The sequence below is a fragment of the Manis pentadactyla genome, chromosome 9 (genome assembly GCF_030020395.1).
Source record: "Manis pentadactyla isolate mManPen7 chromosome 9, mManPen7.hap1, whole genome shotgun sequence".
NCBI lineage: Eukaryota > Metazoa > Chordata > Mammalia > Pholidota > Manidae > Manis > Manis pentadactyla.
The window spans coordinates 47,270,841-47,286,689 of NC_080027.1; the positions used below are offsets into that span (position 1 = coordinate 47,270,841).

Genomic DNA, 15,849 nt, shown 5'->3' on the forward strand with positions numbered 1-15,849 from the left:
ATTCTCTAGTGCTTTCATTTCCTTCTGGTAAATATCCAAAAGTAGGTTTGTTGGATCTTATGGAGGTTCTCTTTTTAATTTTTTGAGGAACATTCATACTGTTTTCCATCTGGCTACACCAGTTTACATTCCCACCAACTGTTCACAGTATCCCCTTTTCTCTACATATGCGGGGAATAAATGCATTTTGGAGACTCAGGAAAGTCAAGACTGGTAGGTAAAGAAGGAATTCATTAAAGCGAGAATAGCGAGGAATTGCAGTTGCCTTGCAGGCAGCAGAGAGCAAGGAAGAACAGAGGGAGGAAAAAGAATCTCATTGAACTCCTGCTTGGCATAGAGCAGATCCTATGCCAACTCCTAAAGCCAGGGACCCCTGGTGCCCATCCAGTGCCTGCTTGAATCCGCATGGCATGGAACTAAGCCCCTACCACTCCAGGATTTGGGGTGCCACAGAACACTGGATGAAGTGAGATTATGTTTTGAGAACTTCCCAAAGGCAAAGAAAGGAGATTGTCAGGCAGGCTACTAAGGATCATGATCATGCAGTTCACTCCTGCCCAGGTCACCCAGGAGATGGGACCTTGGAAGCCCAGATCAGAGCTCTCAGCAACCCCTCCCTACTTACCTGGAGTAGCACAGAGAGAGTGACACACTTGAAGAAAGGGAACCTCAGAGAGGGGGCACACTTAAGGGCTTAGAGTTTGGGATTTTAGGGCCTTTTGGGTGAGGGTCAGCATAAGGCATGATGTATACAGGTGATTCATAGCTCCTCTGAAGTTTTGTCTCAAGAACAGGGTTACTTGGTACCTGTGTTGGTCTGGATCCCGGCATTCTGTGTCCACATGGGTCCATGTACATGTCAGAGGGCTGTCTCCTGCCCTGGTTACTGAGCTACTTGACTAAGGGGCTGGAAGAAGAGAGAGAACAGGACATAGATTAAGTTAAAGAATAAGCTGGGCCATTTTCGTGGGCTAAGTAGATTTTACAATGGCATGCTGTAATTGGTACAATGAAGACGTGGGCTATGCTCCAATACTTTTCTTTATCTGGGGAATATCTGGACATTCCAAGTCACTCCTTTGAAACTTCAGCTAATTAACGAATTAACTCTGTGAGTCCTTTCTGGCTCTCTGGTTTTATCCAAATAACATTTTGAATCCCTTTTAATGGGTTTTACTGGCCTTATTTTCTCTCCACCCAGGTCATGTCTGTATTTCTGCCTAACACATCCTCACCAACACTTATTTCTTATCTTTTTGATACTAGCCATTCTGACTGGTGTGAGGTGATACTGCACTACAGCTTTGATTTGCATTTCCCTGATGGTTAGTGATGCTGAGCACCTTTTCATGTGTCTGCCAGCTTGGTGGGTCAGGTAACACTCAGTCATAATGGGCAGCTACGTCTCAGAGTAACTTGGTGGCCTATGGTTAACTGTTCAGTGTCTACAAGGCTCAGTAGTAAGGCAAAAACTATTTTAGAAAACTATTTCTCTAAAGTCTGTATAGACTTGGATTTACTCTAAAATCCTCAGGGCTTATGCTGTGATTCACCAACAAGGGTCTACGAAAGGCTACAAACAGCATCCCTATGTGCTACTAGCTACATGAGTAAGTGACCCAAATATCCACCACCCCCATGTCAGCACTATGTTATCTGTTGAGTCATTGGCCCAGGTAGCAGAGAAGCTCTTATACCAGCCTGGACCTGCTGCAGAGCCTTCCCTTGTTTTGTCCCTCTAAACACTAGCAGCTTTTTGACCCATTTGGTAAATGAGTAGAGAAGCCGTACATACTACTCCAAAACCCAAATTTATTTCTCAGAGTCACAGTGAAAACTGTGTTCTCCTACAGTGGGTGAGCAAGTCTTATGATAAAAACATTCTAACAGTTGAAATTCCCAAGCCTCTAGGCACCTTTCTCTGTAGTATAGCAAGACAAGTCTGATGATTCACTTTTATTTCCTGTAGCAGGACGCCTCTGGGTCCATGTTTCAGCCAACCAACCAAACAATCTTCAAAACCCTTTCTAATCCCTTAAGCTGAAACACTGAATCCAGAATCTCTGCTTAGTGGGCCCATATCAATCAAATGTCTATATTAAGCCTGATCCAACTTTTTTCCTTCCACTTGATTCCAAACGCATAAGCTCCATCCCCACATAATTTCCAGATTTCAGTCTGTATACATTGGAAAGACCATGCTTTTCATTTGATATATAGCACATCTCAGGGTTCACTTTGCACTTCAGCCTTTGAAGTCTGCTGGGACAGGAGTCTACTTATAGGGGTAAAAACAAAGAGGGATGGTGAGGGTGGGCCTGAGGAGAACTGGCAGTGATTTACAAGCAATAGCCTCAGGGGAGACCATTACAGGTTCTTACAGCAAAGGAGGGCCAACCTCTCAGGCAGAAGAGCTGCTTCTGTTGGTAAGGAAGCTTAGCCGAACAATATCCCCAGAGTCATTCGGATCTTTCTACAGGCCCCCAATCCCATCCTTTCCCAGCCACTGCCCTAACTTTAACAGAAGACACCCTGGGAACTTAGGGATTCAATGTGCATTATAACTCAGCCACTGGCTGAGTGAGACTCTGAGTTAGTTTTTTCAGAAGCCTTAGCCAGAAGATACAGAAGGGTTTCTTTAGGGCCATGTAAGGAGAGTAACATTTATCTACTTCCTCATTCCTTGCCTCACACTTGACAGGTGTTGGGCCAGGTCTGTGGGCCTTCTGAGTCACCAAACATCCACTCTCTGAATGAGAAGCTCTGTCTCCTCGTTGGGGACAATTTCGAATTCCCTGTCCTCTAACCCACCAGCCAGGAAGCAGAAGGGAATGTAGAACAATCACCTACAGACTTCACTTTACCTTAAGGAAATGACCCCCTTATTTATACAACCCATGTGTGGGGAGGGAGGGAGGGAGACTGGTGGCGTGCCGCTGTGGAACGTCCAGAAATCCACCTCTTTACAAACTCTGAACTGTCTAGACCTGAATTCAGATGTGAGCTACCCTGCAGTTCTCAGTATCTTCCCCAGTGCAATGTAAAGAAGACAGAGACTATATTTTCCACCACTGTGTCCACTGTCCCTAGCACAGTACCTGGCACATAGTAGGAATTATCTAATTGTCTGTTGAATTCGTAAGTGAATCTCAGTATCAGACAAAAATTTGAGTGGACTAAAATAGGGGCCATTAGCACAGAGCTCTAATCACCTGGCTTAACTAAGCAGAGGCAAACACTTATGAACACACACATACTTTTTCAAAACATATCTGGAATCATGTCACTGAACAGCCCTTCCCCTGCCATCCCTCTGATCCAGGCCATTGGCTCCCTCCTGGGTCACCGCAAGTCTCTCACCCCATCTCCTCGCTTCCTCTCTTGTCCCTCTAAAATCTTTAACAGAGCAACCAGAGAAGCTCTCTCAAACAGAAAATCACACATTTTGATGCACCAGCCAAAGCTCTCCAATAGCTTTCCACTTCGTTGTGGTAAGAGCCACAACGCTTCTAATGGCTCTACACAGGCGCGCTCCGCTTACTTCTCTGCGCGCATCTCCGAGCACACGGCAGCTCACGCTGTTTCAGCCCCACTGGTCTCCTTGCTGCCTGCCCTCCTCAGTACACCTCAGAACCTTTTCACTGGCTGTCCTCTCTGCCTAGGATGTTCTTCAAGGTTTCGCTCAAAGGTTACCTTCTCAGTAAGTTCTGACCCAACCACTGTATTACACATACAGCTCTTCCCCATATTCTCTGTTCCTGTTACCTTGCTTTTTTTAACCCCAAAGCACATGAAATATGCTGATATACAATACAGTATTTATAATATTTTATTTCTTCACTCCTCCCTTCCCGAACATAAGATCCATGTCAGAAGGGAGAACTATTTTTTTCACTGCTATATAATTTAGCACTTTTTGTCTAGTACATAGTAGAAATTCACTAAATATTGAATAAGGAAAAAAATTAAAGTATGGAGATAAAACACATGCATTGATCGGAGTTAATTTTCTTTCAGACACTCATTTACATTTAGTGAAAGAATAATCTCTTGAGGAAAGACTCAGAGAGTCCTGCTTCCACAGCTCTTCTGAGTCCCGGTCGGGTCCTCACTAAACCCCGTGGTGTGGGCCGCTGGGCAGGACTAGCCCGAGACTCAGTCACTGTGTGTGCAGTCAGGGACGTGGACGCGGCCATCCGTGTCTCCTTCACAGGTGGAGGGCTCCCCTGGGCTGCAGAGCTCACTGACTGATCAAAGACAGCTGAGGCGGAAGGTCAGGAGTCATGCTCAGGGGACTTATTAGAATCCTGTCTCCTAAGTCAGCATTCCCAGGGAGGGATCACATCAGCTGGGAGGATTTCCCTTTAAATGAAACCTCTTAATAGAGGAACAAAGTAATTGTCATCACACAGACAGGCAGAAAAGCCACCCCCAAAGACAGGGCCCTGGCTTTTGGCTACTGGGGAGAGGGAGGCAGGGACGGCAGGTCCCCCTGTGGGTCCTCTCCTGTGTCCTCGTTCTTGGACTTACCCTTCATTCATCTTTTCCTCCTGAGCCCAGTGGGAGTTGAAGTGTTTTTAAAAACCCGAGCAGTGACAATCTGACAACTGATCCATGGCCAGAAACATTCCCTCACAGGGGCACTGGACTGGGGAAACAGCCTGTCCTAACTCCTCACTCAAGAGAGGAGACCAGCAACCTCTTGTTCCTGTGTGACTCCTCTCTCAGAAGTGCAAGCCAGGCAGAGACCAGGCTGCCCATTGCCAGGGAGGTGCCTGAAAAGCCAGCAAGATGGGAGGAAATGGGCCCACTAACCTCACATACCTCCTCACTGCTGGGACCATCCACAATACTGGTGTAAAAGCCGCTTTATTTACTCCCTAATTTCTATTTGTGCTTCTTGACCCCTCAAACAAGCTACACAGCCTGCAGTGAATCTACCAGCAGTGGCTCCTATCCCTCTGAGGTAAGGATTTCATCTCTGTTTGGGGGATATTATGAGGTGTCCGTAAGTGAGTGCTTAGGAAATGAGAGTGGGACCTTAGAAAATACAGCTGGTTCAGAAGACCCCTAGGTCTTGGACATCTCAGTAATGTCGGTCTGATTTGTTCATTCATTCATTCATTCAACAAAGAACCCTTGGAGATATTCTATAATTCAGACACTGCTATGCATTGAACCAACATTATGAATAAGACACAATGCCTATATTTAAGGGTTAGTATCAGAATCTTTGGATATAATATTCACGGCAGCTATTCACTCTGAGAGAGGCAAGGCAAGCTTCTAGACGGTAGTAATAGCTAATGTTCTAAAGTATTGGGAAACCTTAACCAAGAAAAAGGATCAAGGGTATAAGAGATGGGAAGAGAGGAAAGAAATGGAGCGTTCGTGGCAGAGGGAGATGCAGGTGCAAACTCCTAGAGGCAAGAGAAGACAGTTCCCTGAAGAATTTCAAAATGATCAGTATGGAGGGAAGTGGGGTCTGAATAGGGATGAAAAAGGGAGGGGAGGCTAGGGGCCATAGTAAGAAGTGAGGCAGGAGAGATCAGCCTGGCCAGATCGTGAACTGTGTTGGATAGATAACAGGCCAGGAAGATTGGAGCTGGTCTTGAGGACAATCATTAAAGTATGTTCAGTAAGCACACGGAATCAGAGTTCGTACATTGGGGTTTCTGTAACACCGCAGTGTGGAAAATGGATTGCAGGGGATAAGACTGAATACAGGGAGATCAATTAGGAGACTGCTGTAGTAATCCAGGTGGGGGTAATCTCCAAGGATATTGACAGGATTGTGGAAAGAGATAAAACCTAATTTGGGAGACAGCAGGAGCTCAAATTAATAGGAAGGCATAACCTCAAGGCCACTTCACTCACTAGGCTTCACATTCCTAACATCCTTGGTCACCATCTAAATTTTAAGTAGTTATCATTTCAGCTACTCTTTTCATATTGCTGTGCATTTACTGACCCTTACCCAACCTCTTACTGCACACCTGACCTCACTCTCTTACCCAAGAACATTCCTTTATGTTGTCTGAAATCTAGGTCCTTCTACACAAATTGCCACTTCCTTGATCCATAGCATACGCCTCCCACTTCCTTGCAAAACTGAATCCTGGCTCTTACCAAGGAAACTTGTACTCCTGGTGCCCTCTTTGGGGACCTCTGATCATTGTTCAGCACCCTGCCTCTCTGTAAGTTAAGAGGCATTCTCCTTGTCTCCCATTAGTATTTTCTAAACCATTACATCTCTATTTTCATGTAACATGTTCTCGTCCTTGAGGTTATTTCATCCTTTGGCATTTTTATCTCCCACCCTGGACATTCTTCACACCTTTTGAGGAATTCCACACTTAGATCAGTCTTCTAATTGCCTAGATCTGTCATTGTCTTGGATGACTTTAGATCCATGGGAATGACCCATCTCACTTCCACATGTTTTAAATTCAAATAGCTTATATGCTCAGACAGTTGAAGCCACCCATTCCAGTGGATTCACTACGCATTTTGCCCCATTTATTCCTGCTCCACCTCTGGATTTGAAGTACATGATCAACTCTTTAATTATAACCTACTGCTCTTCCAATTCACACAGGCCTCAGGTTTCATAACAATTTTTCAGCCTCTAAGAAACTACATGTTCCTTGATCCTTCTATTATTTCTCTTCTACTCAATCCTGTCTAGACCATTCTTCATCCTTATCCATCCTGAAGTGGTGGGTTTTGAAAATTCTCACTCTAATTATCTCAGTTCCCTTCCACCTGTAATCTCTCACACCGTCTATTTCACAAATCTCCAACTCTACGTCAGTGCTACCACCTTCTCTGATTCTGTACCAAAGATGGAGAAAAAAAATGTGCACATAAGCCAAAAAAATGGCACTATTTCCTGCCCTTCAACTATAACTAATCCCTCAATCCCATCAAGAAATCCTTTTGACTTAATTTTTTTAGCAACATGTTCTGTTCTTCTCACCAAGCATTCAAAACATCACTCTCTTCTCGAGCCTGGGTCCTCTCCCTTAGTGGATAAGCACGTTACCTTCCTGAGAATACTGAATTCCGATGTAATCGCTCTCTAACCCAGCGGCGCTGCTTACTAGCTTCCTCTGATCTTCCTCCTTCTATTCATAAATATTCACATCCATCCTCACTTCCCTGCCTTGACTAAGGAGATACAATTCCCATAACTCTGTCCAAGGCCACATTCTCACTCTCCTTAAACACATCCCTCCTGCCTTCTCTTGCATCTTGGTGTATCTTTAACTCTTTCAACTTGAGCCTCCCTCTACTGACTCCTTCTCTTCATTTTACAAATACTCAAAATTCACTCCCTACCCTGAAAATGATAAAAATATGAAAGCCTACCTTACTTTCCCTTTCACCCTTTCTACTTTCCAATCTTTCTACCTTTTCATTCAAAACTAGAAAAGTGTGATTTTCTACCCACTATTTCAACTTCCCCACCTCCTCTTTACTCCTCAAATCACAGCAGTCTTTCTTCTCCTTGCACATTCTCCTGAAACTTCCATATCAATTTCCCAACAATACCCTTACTTCCAAAATCCATACCTTATGACTCTTCATGAGATGGATTGAATAACACGGCCATTAGGAAGTGGTCTCTGGAACCAGAATACCAGGGATCAAATTCAGGCTGTTATTTAGTCACTGTATGATCCTGGAAAGCCAAATAATATCTCTGTGCCTCAGTTTCCTTATCTGTAAAGTAGCTTTAATAATTACATCCACCTCACAGGAATGATGGGAGGAAGCTCTCAGGATAGATCTGGCACATAATAAATGCCTAGTACATTTTGTCTATCACTATGACACTAACTCTCTGGAGCCTGGCCAGGACTCCATGAATAGTCTCAGACACTTCTCCAATTGTTCCTTTTCTTTTGAAGACTGCTTCAAAGACAAATTTTCAGAAAAAGATATTTTAAACTTTAATATTAAAGTATCTTTGCCAATTCTCTCTCAATGTTGTCATCCGCAAATTACCCTTTGTACATTATTGCACAGATGGAAACTAACACTGAAGGAAATTATCAGAGGAGGAAATGTGCGCTTTTCACGATAGGTGATCAATACATATTTGATGAATTAATTCATGAATGAAAATTATAATGTGGTATGATAAACTGAGCAAATAGTTCCTGCCGGCCTAGGGCTATAACATTCTAAAGCCAGCAAGTCACCAGTGACCACATGAGAACTACCTTACCTAGATTTTGTGTAATTTCAGGTGACTAAAGAAACCACAGAATGGAGCTCTGGAACTCCACCCTGGGAAATGGCTTCATCTTGGTGGGGATTCTCAAGAACAGTGGGTCTCCTGAGCTGCTCTGGGTCACAATTGCTGTCCTGTACATGTTGGCCCTGACCAGCAATGGCCTGCTGCTCCTGGTGATCACAATGGACACCCGCCTCCATGTGCCCATGTACCTCCTGCTCAGCCAGCTTTCTCTCATGGACTTGATGTTTGCATCTCTAGTTACTCCCAAAATGCTAGTGGATTATCTGCGTGGGGAGAGCACCATCTCCTTTGGGGGCTGTGCCTTTCAGATGTTGGCCATTCTCACCATGGGAGGTGCAGAGGACCTCCTACTGGCATTCATGGCCTATGACAGATATGCAGCCATTTGTCATCCTCTGAACTACATGGTCCTCATGAGGCCAAGGGTCTGCTGGCTCATGGTGGCCACATCTTGGATACTGGCTTTCCTGAACTCTATGATACACACCTCATATACTATGCACTTTCCTTTCTGCATGTCCCGAGTAATCAGGCACCTATTCTGTGAGATCCCACATCTGCTGAAGTTGGCCTGTGCAGATACCTCCAGATATGAGCTCATGGTGTATGTGATGGGTGTGATCTTTCTTATGCCTACCTTTGCTTCTATCCTTGCCTCCTATACGTTTGTCCTAGTTGCTGTGCTCCACATGTCCTCTGTTGAGAGGAGGCAGAAAGCCCTCATCACATGCTCCTCACACCTGACTGTGGTAGGAATGTACTATGGAGCTGCCATGTTCATGTACATCCAGCCCAGTTCCTACCATAGTCCCCAACAGGACAATGTCCTCTCTGTATTTTATATTATCATTACTCCAGTACTGAACCCTCTTATCTATAGTCTGAGAAATAAGGAGGTAATGGGAGCCTTCAAGAGAGCATTGGGGAGGATTGCTTCTGTCTGGAGATGGTAGATGCCAACGTCAGGTGGAAGCTCTGTGGCTTCTAGATGGGGCTCCATGTCTGCTCTTGGTCTTGAGCTATCTCCTTCCACGTTTTGAAAATTCTGAAAATCTGCCACACTAAAGATAAGTCCTCATTTGGCCTTTGAGACCCAATTTTACTCTCTCTCAGCTGTATGTTTCAACAGTGAAGGATGAATTCATTTCTCTGATTATACCCATCCCAGGGTCTGACTAAACTTTCCCTTCTGTTCTGATAAAGATGGTCTTACTTTTGACTTCACATTTTTCTTCCTTTCAATCACACAGGAAGTTAGTCACAATTTTTTTGATAATTCCATTTAAAGCAGGAAATGAAAAATGAAGAGGAAAAGGAAGGTATTGAATGAAGATACAAATATTAGGCTTTACTAGTTGCTAGTGACAAAATTCTTACCTCCTTATTAGTGTAAATTTGTAGTCATAATCCTAGATGTTTTACTGTGGACAGATCTTGCCAGGTTCATATCACTGCTCCAGATTCTAGAAAAATATTCCTATCAGATACAGATACCTATGTTTTGGGTTTTAGCTAGCCCATTAAGCTGCAATTGTGCAAGGACAGCCAAGTGCTTTCCAAGTCACACTGTTTACAAATAAGTTTCATTGCAAAATATTGATGCTTTAAAGCTAGTGTGTGAAAGTGGTTATCACATCTGGTAGTAAGCATCATAATGCAGGAGCTCCCTGCTGGGAACATGCTCCTCTAAAGCCTCAGCTCCAATTAATACTGCTGAATGTGAGCAGATGGTTGAAATTGACATCCAAAATAGAAATGGTCTTTCCAAAATCTTTCCCATACGTCTTTCCCATAACTGTATCAGCACCTCTTACACTCTGCCCATTCCTGCATTATTGCAACTGGACTAGTCCAAGCTACTTTTCTTTATCAAGAGACCACTTTATTATAAAATGAGATTTCATTTTCCTAGATGGTAACTATGACCTCTATTAACACATCTTTTGATGTCACACTTCCAACGTGCTAAATCCCACTACCCCACCGGTAGTAAGGATGCCTCCACAGGCCCTCCCTCCTCCTCCCAAACAACTTCAGTCTAGATTCATCAGGCTTTGAGCTCTAATCACATGTATTTCATTCATTACTAAGGTCCATCTGTGTAAGACTAACTTATTTGAATAGTGATCCATGGGATGGATATTAGTCATATTCCTTCCAAATATGAATCAAAATCCTATAGAGATATAACTATTGGACTTTTCAAGTTATCTAGCCTGATCATTCTGTAATACCTCCAAGAAAAAAAGAGACACAGATAAATTTTTTAGAAGAGGTTCAAAGTTAGGCAAAATTATACTGATTCTCTTTTAATTTTGGATTTTAATATGGATATGGGTGCAATGATGACAATTAAATTGATTGGCCTCTGTAGTTAAGAAATTGCATCATTTCCTCTAATAATTAGTGAAGTTTAACCAAGCCAGCTATGGAAATATTCATCCTACTTTGTAGGAAAATATGAATTTATCCTCATCCATACAAATTCAATTTAAAAACAAAGTAGAATCCAACAGACTTGGCCTAATCAAATCCCAGGTCCCACCTCCCCAATGTTCTTAAGCACAGGAGACAGCAAAATCTGTTAGTAAAGTATAGCAATAATAGTCATTAAATCATAATGAAATCACTGATTTCATTAAAGCATAAATCACCTGAACTAAAATAGAGGAAATCAATGGAAAAGGAGGGATTTCAGAATTACTTATAAGTTAGAAATGATAGAACTTGGTGCCTGATTTATTACAGCTTAAGGGAAAGAATTTAATGAAATCATGATTATCATATTCATGATATACATGAATTATGAGCAGGGAACTTGCAATGTCTAAGTCCTACCCACTACACTGAGGGGGCGACAACGAGCAGCCTCCTCTCTGAGTTCTCCGCTAGTAATGAGGACATGCAGTTGAAGAGCCCTTTCCCGTAGGTTCCAGAATCCATCATATATCCTTACTTTTGTCTCCCCATTGGATTTCACAGATGACCATGAGTGACAAGGAAGTATGTTTCTTCCTCTTGGGGGATAAGGAGAGTGGATCACGTGAACTTTGCTTCTCCTTTTATGGGGCCACAGACACATTAGCTATCATTGCTCTTTTATGCAGTCCAGGACTATCAGGAGGGCAGTGATGAGGAGGGTACCCAAATGTCACACTCATTTACACAGTCTTCCAAACTGGATCTGTTTGGAAGGATTTACCCTGAAAAAAGATATGAGAGAATTAGTGTAACTAGATATTATTATGGTTGGTTTATTATAGAAAAATACAGAAGAAGTCATATACATCAAGTGACTAGGAAAAAAGCTAAGACTGTAACCCTTAACCTTAAGACTCTAGTCCTAAGGTCACCTCTCAAACGTCCTGCAGTACCACTTCCTGATATGTACTCTGGCTCCAAGTAAGTTTTTATAAGGCAAGGTAGTGTTCTAATGCTGCAGAAAATAAGTACTGTAAAGGGTGCTTTTGTCCTGCCAGTAGAACAGTAATTAAAAATTGACCTTATCCAGAGATTTCAAAGATGAGTAAATGTAGATTTACTAAAATAGCCCTGCTTCTTTCTTTACGTTGTTTTTATTTAACAGAGAAAAGCTTTTCTTTGTGCTGAGAATAATCAAGCTGTCCCCTTTGGAACTTCCATCATATATCCAGAGTCCGTAGAATCCTGTTTGTCTCAATTCAGACATGACCCAAACAGTAACAAGGGATGGAAAATGGCAACGGCACTTTCTCAGTGGTGGGACAGATATTCAGTACTTGGCTCACCCCTCACCTTGGGAATCTCTAGCAAGCATAGAGTTCATGCATTCGTTTATGAGGAAAATTCAGAAACACAAAACACATAGAGGGTTACAATATTTTCCATATGAAAGGAAATAAACATTGATGAGAAAATACATCCCTAATTTCAACCTAGAATCCTCACAAGAATATGAATCTGTCCTGGTATTTAGCATATGTTCAAATACTTGATTTTACAGAAATTATCTCAAATATGTTATTTTTCAGGACAAGCTAAGATTATTGAACACTGGTCACCACAATCTCTAATGAACTATAATTTCAGACCCATTTTAATAGAGAAATACTGAGGGAGATGCAAGTTTCTACTTTTCTGGGGATTTAAGTAAAAGATGCGTAGATGTCTGCCTGCGTGGACTTTACACTCTTGATTTTGTTTCCCAAAAGAGAGAAAGGATGGTAGGCCTCCTCAGGCTCAGCACTTGCAGAATTTTTTCTTTGTTCAGGCTGGAAATACTAGAGTTACAGAATTCAGCATGATTACAAAAAAATACAGAAGGTCCCATGGCATCTCATTGTGTGTAGATATAATAGAGTGAGCTGTGCCCACAGAGAACCCTAGGGAATATTCTGTGTGCATCACCTCTCAGGGCCTCTTCCCAGGAATCCTCTCAGAATAAGATGGATTTCAGTGTTGATGCTTCTTAATAAGTGTTTACCTCATCAAAGAACACAGTTGGAGTTGGAATAGAATCATTGAAAAGTCCAGGCCATGCCCAGCTGTTAGGAGAGAGATCTGAGAATCACTGGGATCCAATACCCATCTGGATCTGTAGCTTGGATCGCTGGATGGCCCTCCGAGGTACCCAGTGTGAGGTCCCCATCTCTAGAACAAATTCATCCTAGGTCTCCAGGTAAGAAAGAGGAAGATGCTAAGAGACCAAGTCTCTCCAGACCCAGAAATCTTGAGTCTACCTGGGAGAATGGTCATGTCCGTATTTTTTATACCTCCGGACTATATGGAAAAGATTATTCTTTATTTCTATTCTCTGGAATACTCAGCCTTGGAAATCTTCCTAATTGGTTCTCCTTTAGGGAATCAGTTTGTGTTGTGAGAAACCAAAAAAACAAAAGAACCATTATCTCTCAAAGTATCTAACTCTTTTTAGCTCCCAGAAACTTCCTGTACTCTGACCTTTCATCTCTGTTAGCATAGATGTTCTTTTTCTTTTTTACTTTTTCCACATTTTCTTCAGCTGATACTCACTGGATTCATAGGGCACTAACTAGGATGCAAAGCAGAGCTTCTTGTAAATTTGCCATCCATTGTGCAGGAGTTGGGAAGGAGCCAGATCTCAGTGAGTGGTAATGTTGGGTGTGTGGGCACCCCCTGCCCCAGTACCCTGGTACTCAAGTTGCTACCATATTACGTATGTCTTTTCAGTGGCTAAAAATGAGAAAGGGAAGAGGATTGCATACTGAGGGTTTGTTCCACTGGAAGAACAATAACTACCACTGATACCCTCTCACCTAACCAGTAGCCCAGATGCTTATAGCCCATTTCTCCTCTGATTGGTCATGTGATCTCCCATTCCAAGGAAATCATAACACTAGACCAGTATCAGCTGTGCTCTCTGAAGCCCACAGAGTGCTTTAGAAGAATGGTTAGTACTTAGGAGTGTTTGGATGCATGTGTGGGACAGTGACTGTGTGTTTTGGAGGAGCCTGTTCAGTCCTGAGTGTGTAAAGTTATGCATGAACTCAGTCAGTGAACATTTCCTGAAAATTTACTACATGCTGTGTGATGCAAACATATAGATGAGATGGGATTCCTACCCTGAATAAACACAGACCTGTGTCAGGGAGACAGGCTAAGAAACAATCACATATTACTCAGTAAAAATACCTTTAAAATCACATTATTACATAAACAGGTCAAAACATGAACTGTACAAGTGAAATATGCAGTTCATTGCATGTAAATTCATAATGAAATAATGAAAACATGCACTTATTAAAATTAATGAAAAATTGGGGTAGTGATGGATTATTCTATTTATGCCCTTACGAACCTTTTACTTATAGCAGTATTCTTTTTAAACATTACAAGAATGACCATCCCCAAGGAATACAGTTTGTATTGAAACCCACACTTAAAACATACACACATTTAAATAAAATTGAAACAAATGTTTTCTGAAAATCATTTGATTATGAAAGATGGTATTTTCTATTTCAGTTTTAATAAATACTGGTGGCAACCAATTAAATCCATACATTACCCACTAATGTACTGTAAGTTGCAACTTCAGAAGAACCTATTTATCAAGAAATTATTTGGCCATTGATGCTGCAGACTCTTTTACTGATCCTCTTGCATATTCTCTTTACACTATATCTAAAGGGAAAACAGGTCTCATTCACTCCTGCCAGTCCTTCCCTGTTCTTCAAAACCCATGGGTCTCTCTGTATGCTTGGAGTAGACCTAGTTTCAGATCCAATCTAGATGGAAATTCATGAGTAGAATCCTCACTGTCAACCTGCGGTCTTGAAATCAATTCCTACTTGGTAGTTCACAAGCCAGTGACACAGCCACAACTGATCAGACCACATTTTTCCTACACTGCTAGTTAGATATAGTGACTTACATGTGAAAACCATTTTATGTTTGCAGTCTTTGACTGACCCCTATTCCAAAATGGCCCTCCCAGGTAGGCTAGACTTCTTCTCTTACAAGTCCTTTATACTAAAGGGCAGGCTTAAGACAGTTATTCAATCATTTCTAGGGATATCAGACTCCTACCCTGATTCCCAACCATTTACACATGGCCCTGCTACCTTCCCTAAGTCTTTCTAATCTCCTTCCCTCTTAGCTTGGATCCAGCTATGCTATTCCTTGCTTCTTCCTGATGTACAAGAAAGTGTAGAATTTGAATAGTGTTTCCTTGCTCACCTCAAAGCACTGGACTAGTGCCTGATTTCCTACTGATACACATCTCCAACTGAATAAATATTTTGATACAAACAGCAACATTAATGAGCTCAAACACTGTTACACGAGATAAGACATTGTAACTGTATAGACAGCTATTGTGGCTGCATTTAGTCTCCATGAAGGGCCCCCCTAATTCCATAGTATATGATGCTGCCTAGGTCTAATGGCGTCTGTACTGTCCAGGCTGTGATGATGAACCCCATCATGCCTTATTCTTTAACACTGCTTTCAAGCGTTGGTTTTTTGATCCAGTGAAGAATTTAGGAAAGGACCAGGACTGTGGATTATAACACCATGGTCTCTTAAAACTCTCTTCCTGCTTGGAAGGATGATAAAAGATCCCTTGGACACACAAAAGAAAAGTTCACTATTGGCCTGCTCCTTGATGAAATGAAAAAGAAACTCTGCTGATTGACAAGTAAACTAGAAAAAAGAAAAAGCTGGGCTTTCTACTAGAGGGAGGATTCTTTATTTTTTTTAATCCATTTATGTTTTCTTCCTTTCTCTTTGGCTCAGATACATTACATGTACTTTTCTCTAGGACAGTTTTTCACATTAACCACACAATTGCTAGGCAATTGCTCTACAATTGATAATCGCCTGGCAGCAAGGATCACCAGGAAGGCATATTTCTGGTTTTGCCATAGCTCAAATTAGGTAGTTTCAGTAGGAATATAGAGATGGAAATTTTAGAAAATCAAGTCTCTTACATGTTAGCAAGAATTTTTTTAATCAAATACATTTGTTCCTACAGTTGAGATCCTCAGTTTAAGGATTCAGTGCTCCATCGTAGTCAGCTTTTGGTCACTCTGTTTATGCTGATGTGTAGACAGGACTAAACATCG

At 42.0% G+C, this 15,849-nt stretch overlaps 1 protein-coding gene across 1 annotated transcript; it reads left to right on the top strand.

Moving 5' to 3' along the window:
* Positions 1-8,274: 8,274 nt before the first annotated feature.
* LOC130685033 (olfactory receptor 2AG1-like) lies at positions 8,275-9,219 on the top strand. The gene has a single exon (XM_057508205.1). It carries the CDS (start codon positions 8,275-8,277, stop codon positions 9,217-9,219), a length of 945 nt encoding a protein of 314 aa, XP_057364188.1.
* Positions 9,220-15,849: the final 6,630 nt, after the last annotated feature.